The sequence below is a fragment of the Apus apus genome, chromosome 5 (assembly GCF_020740795.1).
Source record: "Apus apus isolate bApuApu2 chromosome 5, bApuApu2.pri.cur, whole genome shotgun sequence".
Lineage (NCBI taxonomy): Eukaryota > Metazoa > Chordata > Aves > Apodiformes > Apodidae > Apus > Apus apus.
This window is the reverse complement of record NC_067286.1, coordinates 99,856-114,713: the sequence shown is the minus strand read 5'-3', so window position 1 is coordinate 114,713 and position 14,858 is coordinate 99,856. Positions and strand designations below refer to the sequence as shown.

The window sequence follows — 14,858 nt, the reverse complement described above, 5'->3', positions numbered from 1 at the left end:
CCTCTCATTGGTCCGCCGGGAACGGAAGGATGTGACGCTGCAGCTCGCCATTGGCCAGCGGGGCCGCAGCCCCGCCCCCCGCGGCCGGGCGGGCCAATGGGCGCGGGGCGGTGCGGGGCAGGGGAAGATGGCGGTGGTGGCGCCGCTGCTGGCGCTGCTGTACTCGGTGCCGGGGCTGTGCCGCTGGCTGGCGCGGCCCTACTACCCGCTCTCTGCGCTGCTGGCCACCGCCTTCCTGCTCGTCCGCAAGGTCCCGCCGCTCTGCCACGGGCTGCCCTCGCAGCGGGAGGATGGCAACCCCTGCGACTTCGACTGGGTGAGGAGGCCCGGCCTGGCCCCGCGGGCCCCGCGTCTGGCCCCGACCTGCCCCGGGCCCGATCCCGCCTGACCCCGCGGCCTGCACCCCCCGGGCCTGGCTCCCGTCCTGTCCCCACCGTCCGCCGGGCCTCGGACCCCCGGGCCGGGCCCTCCTCTGGGCCCTGCTGAGACCGGGAGGAAGCCCAGGACCCACTGGCGCTGCCCTGCCGGTGCCCTCCCACTGCTGAGGGGCTCCCCAGGCCCCAGCGAGGATGGGCGCCCATGCCCGTCATTGCAGGGGTAACTCCCTCTCCTTGCTGTCACCTCCTCAGGAATCGGGAGGGAGAGGAGCTCCAGGAGGAGGCGGGGAACTGGCAGGGATTGGGGCCAGCAGAGCCTGGCACAGCCACTCGTCCCTGTGCCAGGCAGGGCGGGAGCAGCCTGGCTGTGGGAGGCCGGTGCGGCTGCGCCAGTGGCTGCTCCCAGGCTCTGCAGGGTCCCGTGGGCATCCTGCTCACACCGTGTCTCCTGTCCCAGCGGGAGGTGGAGATCCTCATGTTCCTCAGCGCCATCGTGATGATGAAGAACCGACGCTCCAGTGAGTTGGGGCTGTGCTGTGGGGTGGGCACAGGGGGCCATGGGGCTGCCTGTGAAGCCTTGCCCAAGGAGCTGGATGGAATCTGGATGACCAGATCTGCCCCTTGCTCGGGATGCCCCTGGTCTGGGGGATCTAGACCTGTCTTCTCTCCCTCCCTTCCCCAGTCACTGTGGAGCAGCATATTGGGAACATCTTCATGTTCAGTAAAGTGGCCAATGCCATCCTCTTCTTCCGCCTCGACATCCGCATGGGCCTGCTCTACCTCACACTCTGCATAGGTGAGGCCCACAGCAGTGAGGGGGCTGGAGGGCTGCCTGCTTCCCCTGGGCTGCTGAAGGGCAGGAGCAGCCTCCTCCCCAGGGGCTGCAGGGGCTCAGGCCGCTGTCGTTGCAGTGTTCCTGATGACCTGCAAGCCGCCCCTCTACATGGGCCCCGAGTACATCAAGTACTTCAGTGACAAGACCATCGATGTGAGTACCCCCTCCCCGGGAGGCACGGGGGCTCTGCCTGCTGCCCCACTGAGCCCTGTGCCCCTTGGCAGGAGGAGCTGGAGCGGGACAAGCGGGTGACCTGGATTGTGGAGTTCTTTGCCAACTGGTCCAGCGAGTGCCAGTCCTTTGCCCCCATCTTCGCTGACCTTTCGCTCAAGTGAGTGGGGGGCTGGTGGGTCCAGGGCTGCCGCCTGCCCCCCAGCCCCCCACCACAGCCCATCCTCCCCAGGTACAACTGCGCGGGGCTGCACTTCGGGAAGGTGGACGTTGGCCGGTACACGGACGTCAGCACCAGGTCTGGGAGGAGACCCCTGCTGGGTACAGCCCCTGGCTCCCCTCTGGCTGCCTGGGGGTTGCCACCAGCCTCTCCCCTTCCTGCTGCAGGTACAAGGTCAGCACCTCGCCCCTCACCAAGCAGCTGCCCACCCTCATCCTCTTCCAGGGCGGGACAGAGACCATGCGCCGGCCACAGATCGACAAGAAGGGCCGGGCTGTCTCCTGGACCTTCTCTGAGGTGCGTGGGATGCTCCGGCCCTCACACCCCATCCCGGGGGGCAGGGGGGGCTGGCAGGCAGCCAAGGGTGCCAGCACTGCCTCTTGGCCTCAGGAGAACGTGATCCGGGAGTTCAACCTCAACGAGCTGTACCAGAAGGCCAAGAAACAGCCGAGGTCGCGGGAGGAGGGTCCTGAGGAGCCCCTGGGAGCGCCAGCGGCCACCGGGCCCCAGCCCGCGGAGACTAAGAAGGACAAGTAGACGCTGCCCATCGCCGCCCCGTGTCGCGCCCTGGCCCCGGGCCGGGCGGTCACCGCTCCTCTCATCGCTGACAATAAAGGGACCGTGACCGGGACCGTGTCTGCACCGGGGCCGGGGGGCGGGGCTGGCCGGGGGGCGGGGCTGGCCGGGGGCGGGGCCAACAGGAAGGCGCCGCGCTCTGATTGGCTGGCGCGGGGCGGCGGCGCGTCGGGCGGAACCACTGGGGCTGCGCTGCGGGGGGGGCTGTTCTGGCGGCCCGGGCGCCCCCCCGTGACCCGGGAGGGGAGGGGGCCCCGTGGAAGCGCGGCGGGAGCAGGCGGGAACGGGCGCGGGCCCACGGGCTCCGGGCGCCGCTCACCTCCCCCAGCAGCCCCGTCCGCCGCCCCCCGCGGCTCGCCCGAGTGGCGGGGCCCGGCGCGGCGCCGCGCGCTCCCTGCACGCGGTCGGCGCAGCGCGGCAGGTAGGAGGCAGCGGGGCCCGGGGGGCGGCGGGGCCCGGGGGGCGGCGCCTGCCCTGTTCCCGGGACGGTATCCCCGGGACCCCCTGCTCGCCCGCTCCTCCAGAGCGGCGTTCCCGGGACTCCTCTCCCTTTCCTGATCCCCTCCCGAAGCAGGATCCCTGTGAGGACCCTTCTCCCCCCGCAATAGAGGGGTCCCGGGTATCCCACCGTTTTTACCCCCGGCCCCCCGGGTTCCCTCCCGCGCAGCCCCGCGGTTCTCGCCAGGATGGCTCCCCGCCGCAGGAAGCGCGCAGCCCCGCAGCCGGCTGCGGCCGAGGCTCCGGAGGAGGCGCGGGCCCCGCAGAAGCGGGCCCGGGCTCAGGGCGAGGCCAGCCCGGGGGACACCGGCAGCCCGCAGGGCACCGGGCCCCGCGTCGTCATCGAGCACTGGTGAGCCGGACACCGCCCGGGGGGCTCCTGGGGTGCACCGGTGCCGGCCCCGGCGCTGACCCCGCGTCTCCCTCCAGCAAGAGCTGACGGGTGTTCGGGCGGAACGCGGCGGCGGTGAGCGAGGCCCTGCGCGGGGCCCTGGCCCACCTCCCCGTGGACATCAACCCCCGCCCGCCGCGCAGGAACAGCTTCGAGGTGTCCCTGGTGAAGGAGGACGGCAGCAGTGAGTGCGGGGCTGGGGCGGGGCGAGGGGCGGCGGTGCGGGGCTCCCGGCATCCCTGGCCCGTGTCCCCTTGTCCCCAGCTGTGGAGCTGTGGAGCGGCATCGCCAAGGGGCCCCCCCGCAAGCTGAAATTCCCCCAGCCGGAGGCCGTGGTGGAAGCCCTGAAGAGCAGCTTGGCATAGAGGGGACCAGGTGAGTGAGGCTGGGGACAGGAGGGGATGGGGACATGGACCACACACCACCCGCTCTCTCCCCCGAGCCAGGCCGGAACCAGCACCCACAGTGTGAGCATCCATGAAGAGGCAGGATGAAGTGGGGGGCACCCGCCAGCCCCAGTCCTGTCTCTGATGCTGCAGCTCCACTGCGGGCAGCCACCACTGAGCCCCCGGCTCCCCCTGCGTCCCCTCGACTTCCTGCTGTTCCACAATAAAGCTCGGCAGCCACATGGTACAAGTCGGCCAGCTCCAGCACTTTATTTTGATGCCACGCGTGCGGCCCCTTCACCTGGGGTGGGGGCAGCCCTGCCAGGGGTACAGGCAGCCGGGAGGGGGGCACACCCCCCTTAGGTGAGGACATCCACCTCCTGGTCTGACTCAGAGGAGGAGGGGCATGGCCAGACACAGATGGTGCCAGGGGGCAAGCACGGCTCTGCTGCCCCCACGTCCACCTCCTCCTCCTGGGGGTCACTGGGGGTGTCCCCTGGGAGCACGGCCTGCCCACAGCCCTGCTGGGGCGTGCGGGGCACCCGACTCTGCTTCCTCTGGGAGGACCAGCAGGGGGGGGAGCGCCTGCCTCCCTGCCCCACAGTCCCCACGTCCGGGGGGGGGCACAGTTCTGCCATCCCCCCATTGCCCACTGCCAGGGTGCTGACAGGCTGCCTCTCCCGCACCACCTCCCAGCGCCCCCCACTCTCCACCTTCCGCAACTTCACCCGTCCCACAGGGCCGGGGCCGGTGGGCGCAGTCCCTGGGGAGCACGGCTGCCCCTGCAGGGAGATGCCGGTGGTCCCAGGGGACACACCAGTGCTCCTGGAGGGGATGCCAGCCCCCCGGGGGTCAGCCCTGCCGCACGCCACCCCAGGGGAGCTGTGCCGGGGGGCGTGCAGGCAGGAGCGGTCCAGCTGCCGCGGGGGTCCTGGCCGCACCAGGCGACCTCCCCGGAGCTGCAGGGACTCCAGCTCGGTAACGCGGAGGCGGCGGGCGGCTGCCAGCACCTCCTGCACCTCCTCCCGCGTGGCCTCCAGCTCGGCGGTGTAGAGGAAGCGCACCAGCTTGCGCAGCACCCCGATCTTCAGCCCCCCCAGCTCCAGCACCACCCTGCCGCCCTGGGGGGGCAGCTCCCGGCCCAGCTGCTCCATGAAGAAGGGGCTGCAGACGGAGAGGACGCAGCAGTGGGCCACCACTGCCTCGCCTGCAACGCAACAGTGGCTGTCACCGCCCTGCGGTCCCCCCTGCTCGCCCTGACCCTCTGGGAGGGGCTGGGCCCCCCGCGCCGCCGGGCCGTGCTGCCCGCTCACCTTCAGCCTGCAGGACCACGTCGCAGAAGACATCGGCTCGCTGCTGCTGCTGGTGGAGGTGCTGGAAGGCCGTGCGGAGCAAGCGGGTGCTGCGGTACAGCAGCCTCGGGGTGGCCGACGAAGAGCTCATGGGTGCCCTGCGGGGACAGCCCGCTCCGCCGCTTAGGGCTGCCCCGAGCGGCTTGGCACCGGGCTGCGGCAGGGCCTGCGCGGGACCGGGGGGCAGGCGCGTCCTGCGTCGCCCCCGCAGCCACGCAAGGGGCCGTGTCTCTGCCACGCTCCGCGGAGCCCCGCGCCCCTCCCGTGTGCGGGTCTCGCCCCACGTGCCCGTGCCGCGGCCCAGCGGCCACCAGAGGGCGCCGCCCACGGCGCTGTCGGAGGGACGACGGGCGGGTCTGGAGCCCGAGGCGAGCCCCGCAGCCCGGCCCGGCCCGGCCCGCACGTACCTGCGGCGGGAGCGGCCCCGCGCCTCGCCTCGCCGCCCGCGCCTCGCGCCCGCCGCCCCGCCCGGCTTCCGCCCCGCCCAGCCCTGGCCCCGCTATTGGCCCCCCCAGCTGCCAATCGCGCCCCGCCAGCCAATCGGGGTGCGGCGCGGATTGTGGCGGGAGGGCGCGAGGGCGGGGAGGCTGCGGGCGGCGGCCTGGCCGCCATTGCGGGGGGCTGGGGTGGGGGGGGGCGCGGGGCCGGGCCCTGGCCGGCTCTGCCGCCTCAGGGCGCCCGGCCATCCCCCTCGGGCCCCGTCCGCGCTGCCCGGCACCTGGAGGAGGAAGCTGGCGGCTCGTTGGGAGCTGGCGTCCCGCTTGGGGCCTGGCGCAGGCGCTGAGGGATGCTGCAGCTGGTGAGTGAGCAGGCTGGCCCTGGAGCGCGTTAGTTCAGTGCCCTGTGCTGGGCCTCGTTTGCGATTTCCAAAACCTGTTGTGGCCCTGCCCGTTTTCCCAGCGCGCTGGCTCCTCTTGGGAGGAGCCGGGCAGAAAGAGAGAGGCTGATGGTGGGTATTTTGGAAGCCGTCCTTCACACGAAGGATGGTGCCTACTTAGTTTGAAAGTATTTTGTCACTTGATAAAGCATCCATTGTAAAAACATCTGCGTCAGTCACTCCACACACATGAACAGCAATTATAACCATCCCAGCCCAATTGCCTGGAGATATTAGCTCTTCTTACAAACAACCAAAGTGGGTGGACATTTCAGGAGCTGCAGAAAAATACGAGTCTAAATGACGCTGTAGATTTTAAACCTACAAAGTTTTCAAATGCAATATCATCCTCTGGTACTTTCCTTGGCTTTGCAGATGGGTTTTCATCTGCTTTGACATGTGAGGGTGCTTTTTTCCTCCATTTTTGCTGCATGCAAAATGGACACAAATCAAGAAAGAAAGTTCCTGGAGATGAGCCTGGGCCAGCGACTCTGAGGTTCGTGGCAGGATTTCCACTGCCCTCGGGTGGCTTGGAGCCTGGCCGTAAATGCCAAGGGATACAGCAAAACACGTAATTTTGTATCAAAGTGCTATCATATGCTCATAAAAATAGAAGAAAAACAGCACTGTTTCTTCTCCCACCCCTTGCAATCTTTTAGAATTACAGTGATTGGAGCTGTCACTTGGAAAACCTGTATTCCTGTGAGTGGATGGATCTAGATAGTGACTGAGGAGCGTGCCTGCCTTCAGAGCCTGACTACTGCTGCCTCATGTTTTTAAATCAGTCCTCAGCCTGCTGTCTACATCAGCCCCCATGCCCTGGAAGGCTCCCCATGGGAAGCAACTTCAGCCACAGAGAAGACCTCCACAACCCTGCAGAGGAGACACAGCTGGCCCTAGGACATCTGAGCTCTCTGGACTTCCATTATTTTGTGTCATGCCTGGGTAGGAAGAGGGGCGTTCATTGTGTGGGGATCAGAAGTGAAGCTAAGAGGAAAACCCCTTCCTCTCCAGCCAAGGCCAAGGTGCCAGTGGGTGCTGTGACAGGGAGCCTGCAAGTGAGGGGACAGCAGTGGAAATCACCTTCCAGCTGGGTGAGCTGACGGGGGCAGAGATGTCAAGGGAAAGACACAGAACCGAGGTGAAGCAGAATGAAATCTCAAGGCACTGATAGCAGAGGACTTCACCCTGCAATCAGCAGGTGAGGCAGTGTCCCAAGCACTGGAGAAGCTCCAGTCTTTGGTGCTGACTGCAGGACAGGACTTGCTGCCCATGTCCAAGCTTGCCCAGTGTCTGTATGACCCCGCTGCAAAAGGAGGTGGAGGGGCTGCCCTTGCCTCACTGGCTCCACCAAGAGCACTAGTCCTTAGGAGAAGTGCCTGGCGTCTCTGCTCCTCCCTGTCATGTGGCTTGAGAAATCCCCTCCCAGGCTCGGAGCGAGGTGCTCATCCGGTTGCCTTGCTCTGGCTGTGGAGGACAAGCCACACTTGCCTGTCCACCCAGGGAGGACGCCAAGGCATGGCCAGGCTCTTCCTTCCCCTCTGTGTCCCTCTGTGTCTGTCTTCCCATTCCTGAGGCCATCCCAGAGGCAGGGTGAGTGACCCGTGTCTGCGCCCTGTGCTGGGACACAGGGCTGCCAGCAGCTCTTCTGTCCACAGGAGGAGTGGAGAGCTGGTCCTGCAGCCACCTCCTCAGACAAGGGGCACACGCACATCCTGCACCCCTGGCGGGAAGCACAGGGGGTCTGGAGCTGACAGAGGGAACAAAGTCCCTCAGCTCCAGAGGCACCATTCGTGCTCATGCCGTGCAAAACGGCTCCCACGCATTCCCCTGTGGAAGGGCAGAGTCCACCCTTGCCACATGGACCTCCTTGTCCTGCAGAAAGAGTTTTTAACCTGGAAGGTGTCTCAGGTGCTAATCTGGCTCGTGGGTCCCCTGTGGATGGTGGGCTCCCAATGTCCTGCAGAGGCAGCCCTGCAGCCAGGAGCAGAGCCGAGCCAGGGACAACCCAGCATGTCCGGTGGCAGTGAGTAGAGCTGGAGGCAAGTGTGGGAAGGGATGGATGTCACTTTCCCTGCAATCAGGGCAGAGCAGGCAGTGGGCTGGGGGTGGTGGATGGGCCTGTGGGCTGGTCTCAGCTCTCCCGGAAGATGCTCCCTCCTAGCAGGCTCAGGGAGCTGTCCCCCCAGGTTCAGCACAGGCAACAGGTTTTGTGTTTCTGTGGTTTTGGGGCAGTTTTGGTAGCTCACAGAGGTGACAGCACCAATCTCTGTCACACAGAGCTCTCTCCTCCCCTGCACCCCCGCAGCTGCTGTGCTGCCTTTCGCTCTTCGCCAGTAGCCTTCTCTGCCCTTAAAATTTACTGATATATGACCTGGCAATAGCAGCAAACAGTCCCATTGTAGATACATAGAAGAGGCCTTTTATGAGTGTAACTTTTACTAGTGCTCAAAGACAAATAATCTATGCTGGAAAAAGCACTGACACCCTTTGGTCCCATTGACTCCTCTCTCTAAACACCAATGTCTGCATTTCCTGGCTAAAATACACGACTGTAGCTCCTGCCACCACGCCAGCATAACGCGTCAGACCATGAATCCCTGTCCACCTCCAGGGGTTCAGAGGCTGGATCCCTGAGGCACAGCCCTGGCTTTGCTGAGCCGGGCCTCCTGACCTTGGGTGGATGGGCTCAGCCCTGTGTGACTCAGTGGATGGGGAATGTTGAGCCGGGTTTATCTTCTGGTGGGATTCGCTGGGGCGGGAGTGCAGCTCAGTCTGTGGGTAGCCTAGATGTGCAGCACTGGTCCAGGCTCCCTTTGCAGCCGAGGGAAGAGAGGCCAGGACAAGTCATGTCTTCCCCCTGTCTCCCAACTCAGCAGATTCTGAGCTGGTTTCTGTAAGAGAAAGGAAATTCTCATCTTGGGTCTCACTGACAGCCACAATTGCTTTCCAGCAATGTCCTCTTTTGCTTCTGTTGTTAGACTGTTGTGCAGGAGCTGCCTCTGTGTCCCTGGGAGGTGCCACACACTTTGCTGCAACTGCCACAGGAGGGAAGGGTGAAGACAAAGGTCTGTGGCTGGGAAAAGATCTGGAGGTGGAAAGAGGAAGAGACTATAAGTAGCGAGAGACCATTGTGGGGCTGGGAGGGAAAGGGATTTTGATGCACACTTCAGTCTTCTGCACATTTGAGCAAAAGGTGTGACAGGAATCTAAGAGTCCAAGGGCATGATGGGATGCAGCCAGGTCAGACCTCAAAGGTGGACAGCGGGCAGGTCTGGAGCTGGGCAGGAGGCAGGCACCACACTGTCCTCTGCCTCAGTGCCCCACCGAGCTCCTGGAGCTGCTGGACACTGCTCTGGGAAAGTGTTGGGTGGGCTGTGGAACTGCTTTACTGACTGGTGTCTTCAAGTGGACCTGAAAAGTTCTGGCAGCCCCAGCTTCCCTCCTCCCCTTTAGTGCTGGTGTCTGATGGAGGAGTTTTCACTCTCCTGCTGCCTCCCCCTCGTGCAGGGGGAGGACAACAACCTGTCAGGATTCCCATAGGAAAAGGGCTGCGGAAGTGCCGTGTTGTGCTGATTTAGAACAATGCAGGCCATCTCTGAACCACCGCTCTGGGCCCGGAGTCAGCAGCCTCCCCTTCCTCCTGCCCTGCAGCGAGGAGCTCTGCTCTGTCTGTAAACAAGTTGTCTTGCTCTGTTCTGGTGGGAGCTGCATTTTCTGGGCATCTCGTCTGGATAAGGCATCAGCAGCGCTGCGGGATGAAAGGGGATGTGCAAGATGTTATTACACCTAATTACTGCAAAAGAGGGCAAATCTTTCCATGCGAGTGACACATCTATCTCTTCTTCCCAGGAAGCAGTGGGATGGACACCTCTGCCACAGTAGTTGTATTCAAACAAGAGCATGACCCGCAGTAGGTGAGCCGAGGATCAGGGTTCAGGCTGCTTCAGAGGTGCGCGTGCAGCAGCGGGCGTGCTGCTGGGGCAGGGCTGGGCCCGGGGCTGACAGCACCGATAGACCCTGCCCAGCTCCATCCCATGGCCCTCAGGACAAGAGCTCACCCGGCTTCAAAGAGGTCCGACTCCAACTCCAGCTGGGAGCCAGCAGAGGCGTGTTCACAGCGCTGCGTTTAATCTTTGAAGAAACTCAAGACTTTAAAGGCTGTTACATTTCTGGGCTGATCGAAACAGCAACAATGCGGCTGCATCCCAGGCGCAGCAGAGGCTGCCCCGGGCTCTGCACCAGCAGCCCCATACCTGCTGCCTGTGTCAGGAACAGCAGTGTCCTGGACACCTTTTCTCTGAGAGAGAGCTGTCCTGTCAGAAGTGTCAGAAATTCCTGGGAGAGACAGGCAAGGAATTTTCTTCCCAGAACAACTTGCAAGTGCACCTCTTCTCCCTCCTTGTCCTCAAGACTCAGTGGACCCCTCCACCCCCCTCCCTCTGTGGGTGAAGAGGAGGGGAGGGCAGCAGAGTGTTATCTGTTGTCTGGGAGCAGTTCTCAAGGCACAGGGCCACAGGGGGCCCAACTCATTCGTGTTGGGTGACAGTGAGAATGAAGGAGTGAAGGGAGAAGGTCTGGGATCCCAGCAGTGGGATGGAGAAGCCTCCCTCCTCCCAGGGACCAGTGGGGTCCAGATCTCCCTGCCCCTCACAGGCAGCAGGCTGGATGACCTGTTCTACAAATCAGACATCGAGGAGGATTTTAGGGTGCCTCACCCCAATAATCTCCCTTCACATGTGCCCTACACATGCACTGAATCTCGTTTCTCGTCATGACACCTTGTGCACCCGTATCGAACCCCACCCCGCTGGGCGATGACCCTCCCCAGACACGGGCAGGCTGTGATCCATCTCCCCCGCCTCCTCTCTCCTCGCCTCACCAAGTAATGCATATTTACCCCAAGAATCACCTGTCCCCACCCAAAACCTTCCTCAACTCTTTTCCTCTTGTCATTGTCTCACCAATAGTTTGGCAATCAGGAGCAGGCAGGATTCTCCCCAGTGCCAGAATCCTGCCAGCCCAGAGACAAGGCAGGACTGTCACCTCCGGGGACCTGGATCCAGACCTCTTCCAGGTGAGCAGCAGGTGACATGGAATGGGGCAGACTCTGCATCCCCTCTCCTTGGGGAAGGGGAAATCCTCCAGCACCAAGGGGCAGGTGCATGGCTGCTTGCAGCAGCCTCCTGCCTGTCCTCGTCTCTCATCCAGAGCCACGGAGCAGCAGTGGCCAGCCCTGGGACATGGCCCTGCTCCCTCCCAGAGCGCTCCTCATTCTGGGGTTACATTTATCTGCCTGGATTAGTTGCAATTAGTAAACCTCATATTTAAATCTCCCATCCCATGTCTCTGTCCACGTTGCCTCAACCACGATCCCCTCAATGGCGGGCTTCAGGTGACCCCTGGGCAGCACGCCTGTCCCTGCCACTGGCTGTGTCCCCCCACGTGTGGCCTTGGGGGAAGGTGCCCATGGGACACGGTGGTGGGGGCACGGGGTCAGGATCCACCCGGAGTAAGCTCCTGGCTGGGGGGCTCTGGTGCTCCCCCAGGACGGGCGTTGGTGGGCTCCAACCAGCGCAGGCTCCCCGGAGCCAGGAGGGGTGAGGGCGACCCTCCAGGTGGGTCTGCAGCCTGTCCCCCCCGCCCCCCGAGTCCCGCTTCTGGGCCAATTCCACGCTGGGTGGAGTCACGCGTCTCCCCCCGCTCTCTGTCGGGACAGGCGGGGAGGAGTCTCCGCTCCGAAGAGGCAGACCCCGAGTGGGGAAACACGCACACCCTGGGGCAGCCCCCACGGGACAAACCCCACCGGGCAGCGCCCGCGGGACCCCCGCCCGCGCGTGCCTCCGGGGAACCCCGCCCCGCTGGCGCGGGGCGCGTGACGCAGGGGGCGGAGCCCGCCCCGCCCCGCCGGAGCAACTTCCATTTTAGGTGCGGGAGCGGCGCGGGGCGCACGGCCCGCCCGACCCTCCGCTCGGCTCCGCTCCGCCGCCCCGGCACGGCCCGGCCCGGCTCGGCTCGGCGGGACCCGGGCCGCCGCCCGCAGCAGCCGCCGCTCGCTGGGAGCCTCGCCGCCCCCGCGGGTCCCTGCGGGCTCCGGGCGGCTGTGCCGCCACCCCGGGGCGGGACCGGCCCCCGCCCGCCGCAGAGGAGCCCGGCCACGGTGAGTCCTGCTCTCGGCGCCGCTGGCCCAGGGAAGGGGAGGGAGGGCAGCCGGTATTGCCGGCTGCTGCCGGGCGCCTCTGCCCCCGCGGCAGGAGAGGGGCGGGCCGGCCCGCGCTGTGGCGCTCCCGTCGGGGCCGCCGCGCTCTCCTACCGGGGCCGGCTGGCGCTGGGCCCCGGGAGACGTGCCGCTGCCCGGGAGCCGGGCTCCAGGCGGGGCCGCGCCCCGCGGGACCGGCCGGGGTGGTGGTGCCCGGCCCTGGCGGGGGCGCTGGCGGGGCCCGGCCCGCCCGCAGCCCGCGGGGAGCGACACAAAGGCGGCGGGGCCAGGCGGCCGCCCCGCTCCCTCCCCCCCACGGTGCCGGCCGCCGCCTCCGCCGCTCTCCCTGCACGGAACAAAGGGGGCCCTTGTGCCAGCTTCCCGCGGCCGGCACCGGCGGGCCCTGCCGCTCCCCTTTGTGCGGGGTCGCGCTCGGCTCCGCCGCGAGGGCTCGGCCGGGGCACGGCCCGAGCCTTCGGTTCTGCCCCGGCGGCAGCGTGGGGCGAGCCGGGGCGGCCTCGTCCTGGCCGAGGACGGGCTCATCCCCTGGTGTCTGGTTCGCCCGCGCCTTTGTTCTGGCGGGGACGGGCTGGCGTGCCCGGGGAGAGTCAAGTGTGCGGGGGAGCAGGCGGCTCCGCGCCTGTCGCGGCCGGTCCCTTCACGGAATGGCTCTGAGCTCGGGGCAGCCCGACAGACCCGCCTGCCGCGGTCGCCGGTAAGAAGTGACACCGAGGCGCTTCCAGGGGAGGCAGGACCCCGCTGCGGGCAGGGCCGGGGCTCGGCCGGAGGCTTTCTCTGCAGCTCCCCACGGCCACGCTGTCATTTGCCGACAGCTTAGATGCCTCCCCCTGCCCTGTGCCTTTTGTGCGAGGAGTCAGTGACCTTCCGCAGCGTTGCTTTCTCCTGCAATGTGGGCGCTCCCTTTTCTCCTTAGAGTGTCCCAGAGAGCTTAGGGTAGAATGCTCAGAAGTTTGGCTTGGCCTCTGTCGTGAGGGCTTCTGGCATCCGTGAGGCACAGGCAGGCTGGCCTGCCTCGCGGAAGGGAAGCAGGGCACCTCCGTTATGGCCCTGGGCTTTGAGTGAGGGAGCCTGGACAACAAAGCTTCCTCTGATTGTTGTAGAGAGGGTGGACCTCCTGGAGGTGCCTCCCTCTCCAGCAAGGGCTTGTTGCCTGAGCTGTTCCATGGAGCTGGTGATGATGGGCGTAATGGGGCATTATCTGGGAGGCCTGTGGCAGGGGCTGAAGGCCTCTGTCCCAGGGCTGTGGCACCCAGCCTTGTCTGTGCAGGTGAGCTGGAGGAGAGCATCTGAGTGTGCCTGGGATTGCCTGGGCACGTGGAGCATTGTGGTGGTGTCCAGCTACAGCTGCCTGCAGGTCCATCTGATGTCCCCTCTGCACTGTGCGGATGCTGTTGGACTCGGCTGCCCAGTTCTTAGTGTGGAATCAAGAACAAGTTTGTCTTCACTCTGCAGGGAGTAGAGGGAGCTCAGGACACAGGTTCTCTGTGAATCCTGTAGTCCATGGTTGCAGCTTGTCTTCAAAGCTTTCATTTCTGAGCCTTGCTCTTCCTCTTCCAAGAAGCTCTCCTGGATGTGGGGAGGTGGGGCAGGCAGCTGGCTGGTGACTTGCAGCCTCCCGGTCCTGTTCCTGGTGTCTGCAGCATGTGCTGCTGTACGTGAGGGGTCTGGGGCTGGCTGGCCTCTGGCCAGAGGAGCAGGGCAGCATCCACCAGGTCTGTGGGAAGCCCTGTGCTGGGAGGAGCCCAGGCAGGGGAATTCTTTGTGTTCTCACAGTTACCCTGCCTTGCTCCATCCTGCTCCCATCACAGTTGAGGCAGTTTCTCTTACTTGTCAGTGCTTATTTGTGCAGTTTAAAGGGGGGGTGTGTGTGTGAAAAGGCAGTTATAAAAATGCTGTTCTCCTTCTGCTTGACTGGACTTGGCCAGGACTCTTGTCACATGCAAGTGGCTGTCCTCTGATGTGCAGCATTTGCTGGAATCTTGCATGGAGTCTTCCTGGAAGGGGTGGGTGGATGAAAGTGCTTACTTAGTGGAGTGTGCTGGGCTTGCTGGGGCTGCCGTGGAGGGGTGAGCCTCCTCCCTTCTGACAGGGAGGTCAGGCCCTGATTGCTGTGGTTGGGGAGCCCTTGAGGCCATCGCTTCCCTGAAGATGGGCTGGGAGTCAGAGGAACGGTCCAGCCCAGACCACGCAGCCAGTGTCTGTCTCTGGATTGCCTCTGATCTCTTCCCTCTTACAGCCTCTCTTATAGAGATAAGCCTTGGTCCATTGCATCTGCACTGAGGGGTGGCTTTAGGACATCCAGAAAATAATAGCATAGCTTGGATCATGCCTGGAAGGCTGTTGGCTTCTCAAAATAGGTTACCAGTGACTAACCTTAGGCAAGAGTGCTGGTTAAATCTCTTGGTTTCTCTTCCCAAAAACCCCTGGTAACTGTCATTTACTGCTGGCAAGCACAGAGCCCTTTTTCCAAGGCTGCAGTCAGTGGTGCTGGCTCCAGGGAGGTATGGAGTTCTCCTGGCTCTGAGACCCCAGGTCTCTGCAGCCTGGCTGTTTCCCCCATGCCTGCCTGACCACCAGTGAGGAGCAGAACTGTGAGGCTGGTTTGGGTCCATAAAAGGCAACAGGTGTTGCTGGGATGTGGTGACAAGACCCAAACCTGTTGGGTGATTTGGGCGGCTCCCCTGTGTGTGACACAGGGCTTGGCAGGCGGAGGAGGTTGTCCTCTGGCACCAAGTGCAGGAATGTGTCTTGGCCCAAGGCTGTTGGATGGGGGCTGGATTTACGGGCTTTTGACCAAAGTCCTCAAGTTCCCTAAGGTGGCCACAACCTTCTCTTTGTTTCTTGCCATCCAAGGAGGCTGTTTGGGGGCAGGGGAACCGTTTCCTTAGAGCTGGTTCTTGCACTGGAAAGTCCCAGCAGCGGGCTGATGAGTCTGTCTGGCTCCTGCCTGTCTTG

The 14,858-nt window shown here is 64.5% G+C and overlaps 4 protein-coding genes across 9 annotated transcripts in view; all 4 read left to right on the top strand.

Annotated features, from left to right (window-relative positions):
* Positions 1-87: 87 nt before the first annotated feature.
* TMX2 (thioredoxin related transmembrane protein 2) lies at positions 88-2,234 on the top strand. The gene is made up of 8 exons (XM_051620695.1): positions 88-316; positions 835-895; positions 1,060-1,173; positions 1,289-1,365; positions 1,437-1,543; positions 1,616-1,681; positions 1,771-1,900; positions 1,994-2,234. Exons 1-8 carry the CDS (start codon positions 128-130, stop codon positions 2,138-2,140), a joined length of 891 nt encoding a protein of 296 aa, XP_051476655.1. The 5' UTR covers positions 88-127; the 3' UTR covers positions 2,141-2,234.
* Positions 2,235-2,483: 249 nt separating this feature from the next.
* On the top strand, positions 2,484-3,704 carry SELENOH (selenoprotein H). Its single transcript, XM_051621302.1, has 5 exons — positions 2,484-2,600; positions 2,847-3,029; positions 3,107-3,252; positions 3,333-3,443; positions 3,515-3,704. The coding sequence occupies exons 2-4, from the start codon at positions 2,866-2,868 to the stop codon at positions 3,431-3,433; spliced, it is 411 nt and encodes a 136-aa protein (XP_051477262.1). The 5' UTR covers positions 2,484-2,600; positions 2,847-2,865; the 3' UTR covers positions 3,434-3,443; positions 3,515-3,704.
* Positions 3,705-4,895: 1,191 nt separating this feature from the next.
* On the top strand, positions 4,896-12,557 carry LOC127385267 (collagen alpha-1(I) chain-like). Its single transcript, XM_051620901.1, has 3 exons — positions 4,896-5,605; positions 5,707-5,755; positions 11,403-12,557. The coding sequence occupies exons 1-3, from the start codon at positions 4,896-4,898 to the stop codon at positions 12,555-12,557; spliced, it is 1,914 nt and encodes a 637-aa protein (XP_051476861.1).
* The window catches only part of CTNND1 (catenin delta 1), a 30,323-nt gene continuing 27,075 nt past the window's right edge, over positions 11,611-14,858 (top strand). For 5 of the 6 annotated variants that reach the window (XM_051622401.1, XM_051622403.1, XM_051622402.1 and 2 more), the window contains exon 1: positions 11,754-11,843. The gene's annotated coding sequence lies outside the window, so the exon portion shown is untranslated. Of the gene's footprint in view, positions 11,844-14,858 lie in introns of all 6 variants that reach the window. The other variant, XM_051622404.1, reaches the window with a different exon arrangement.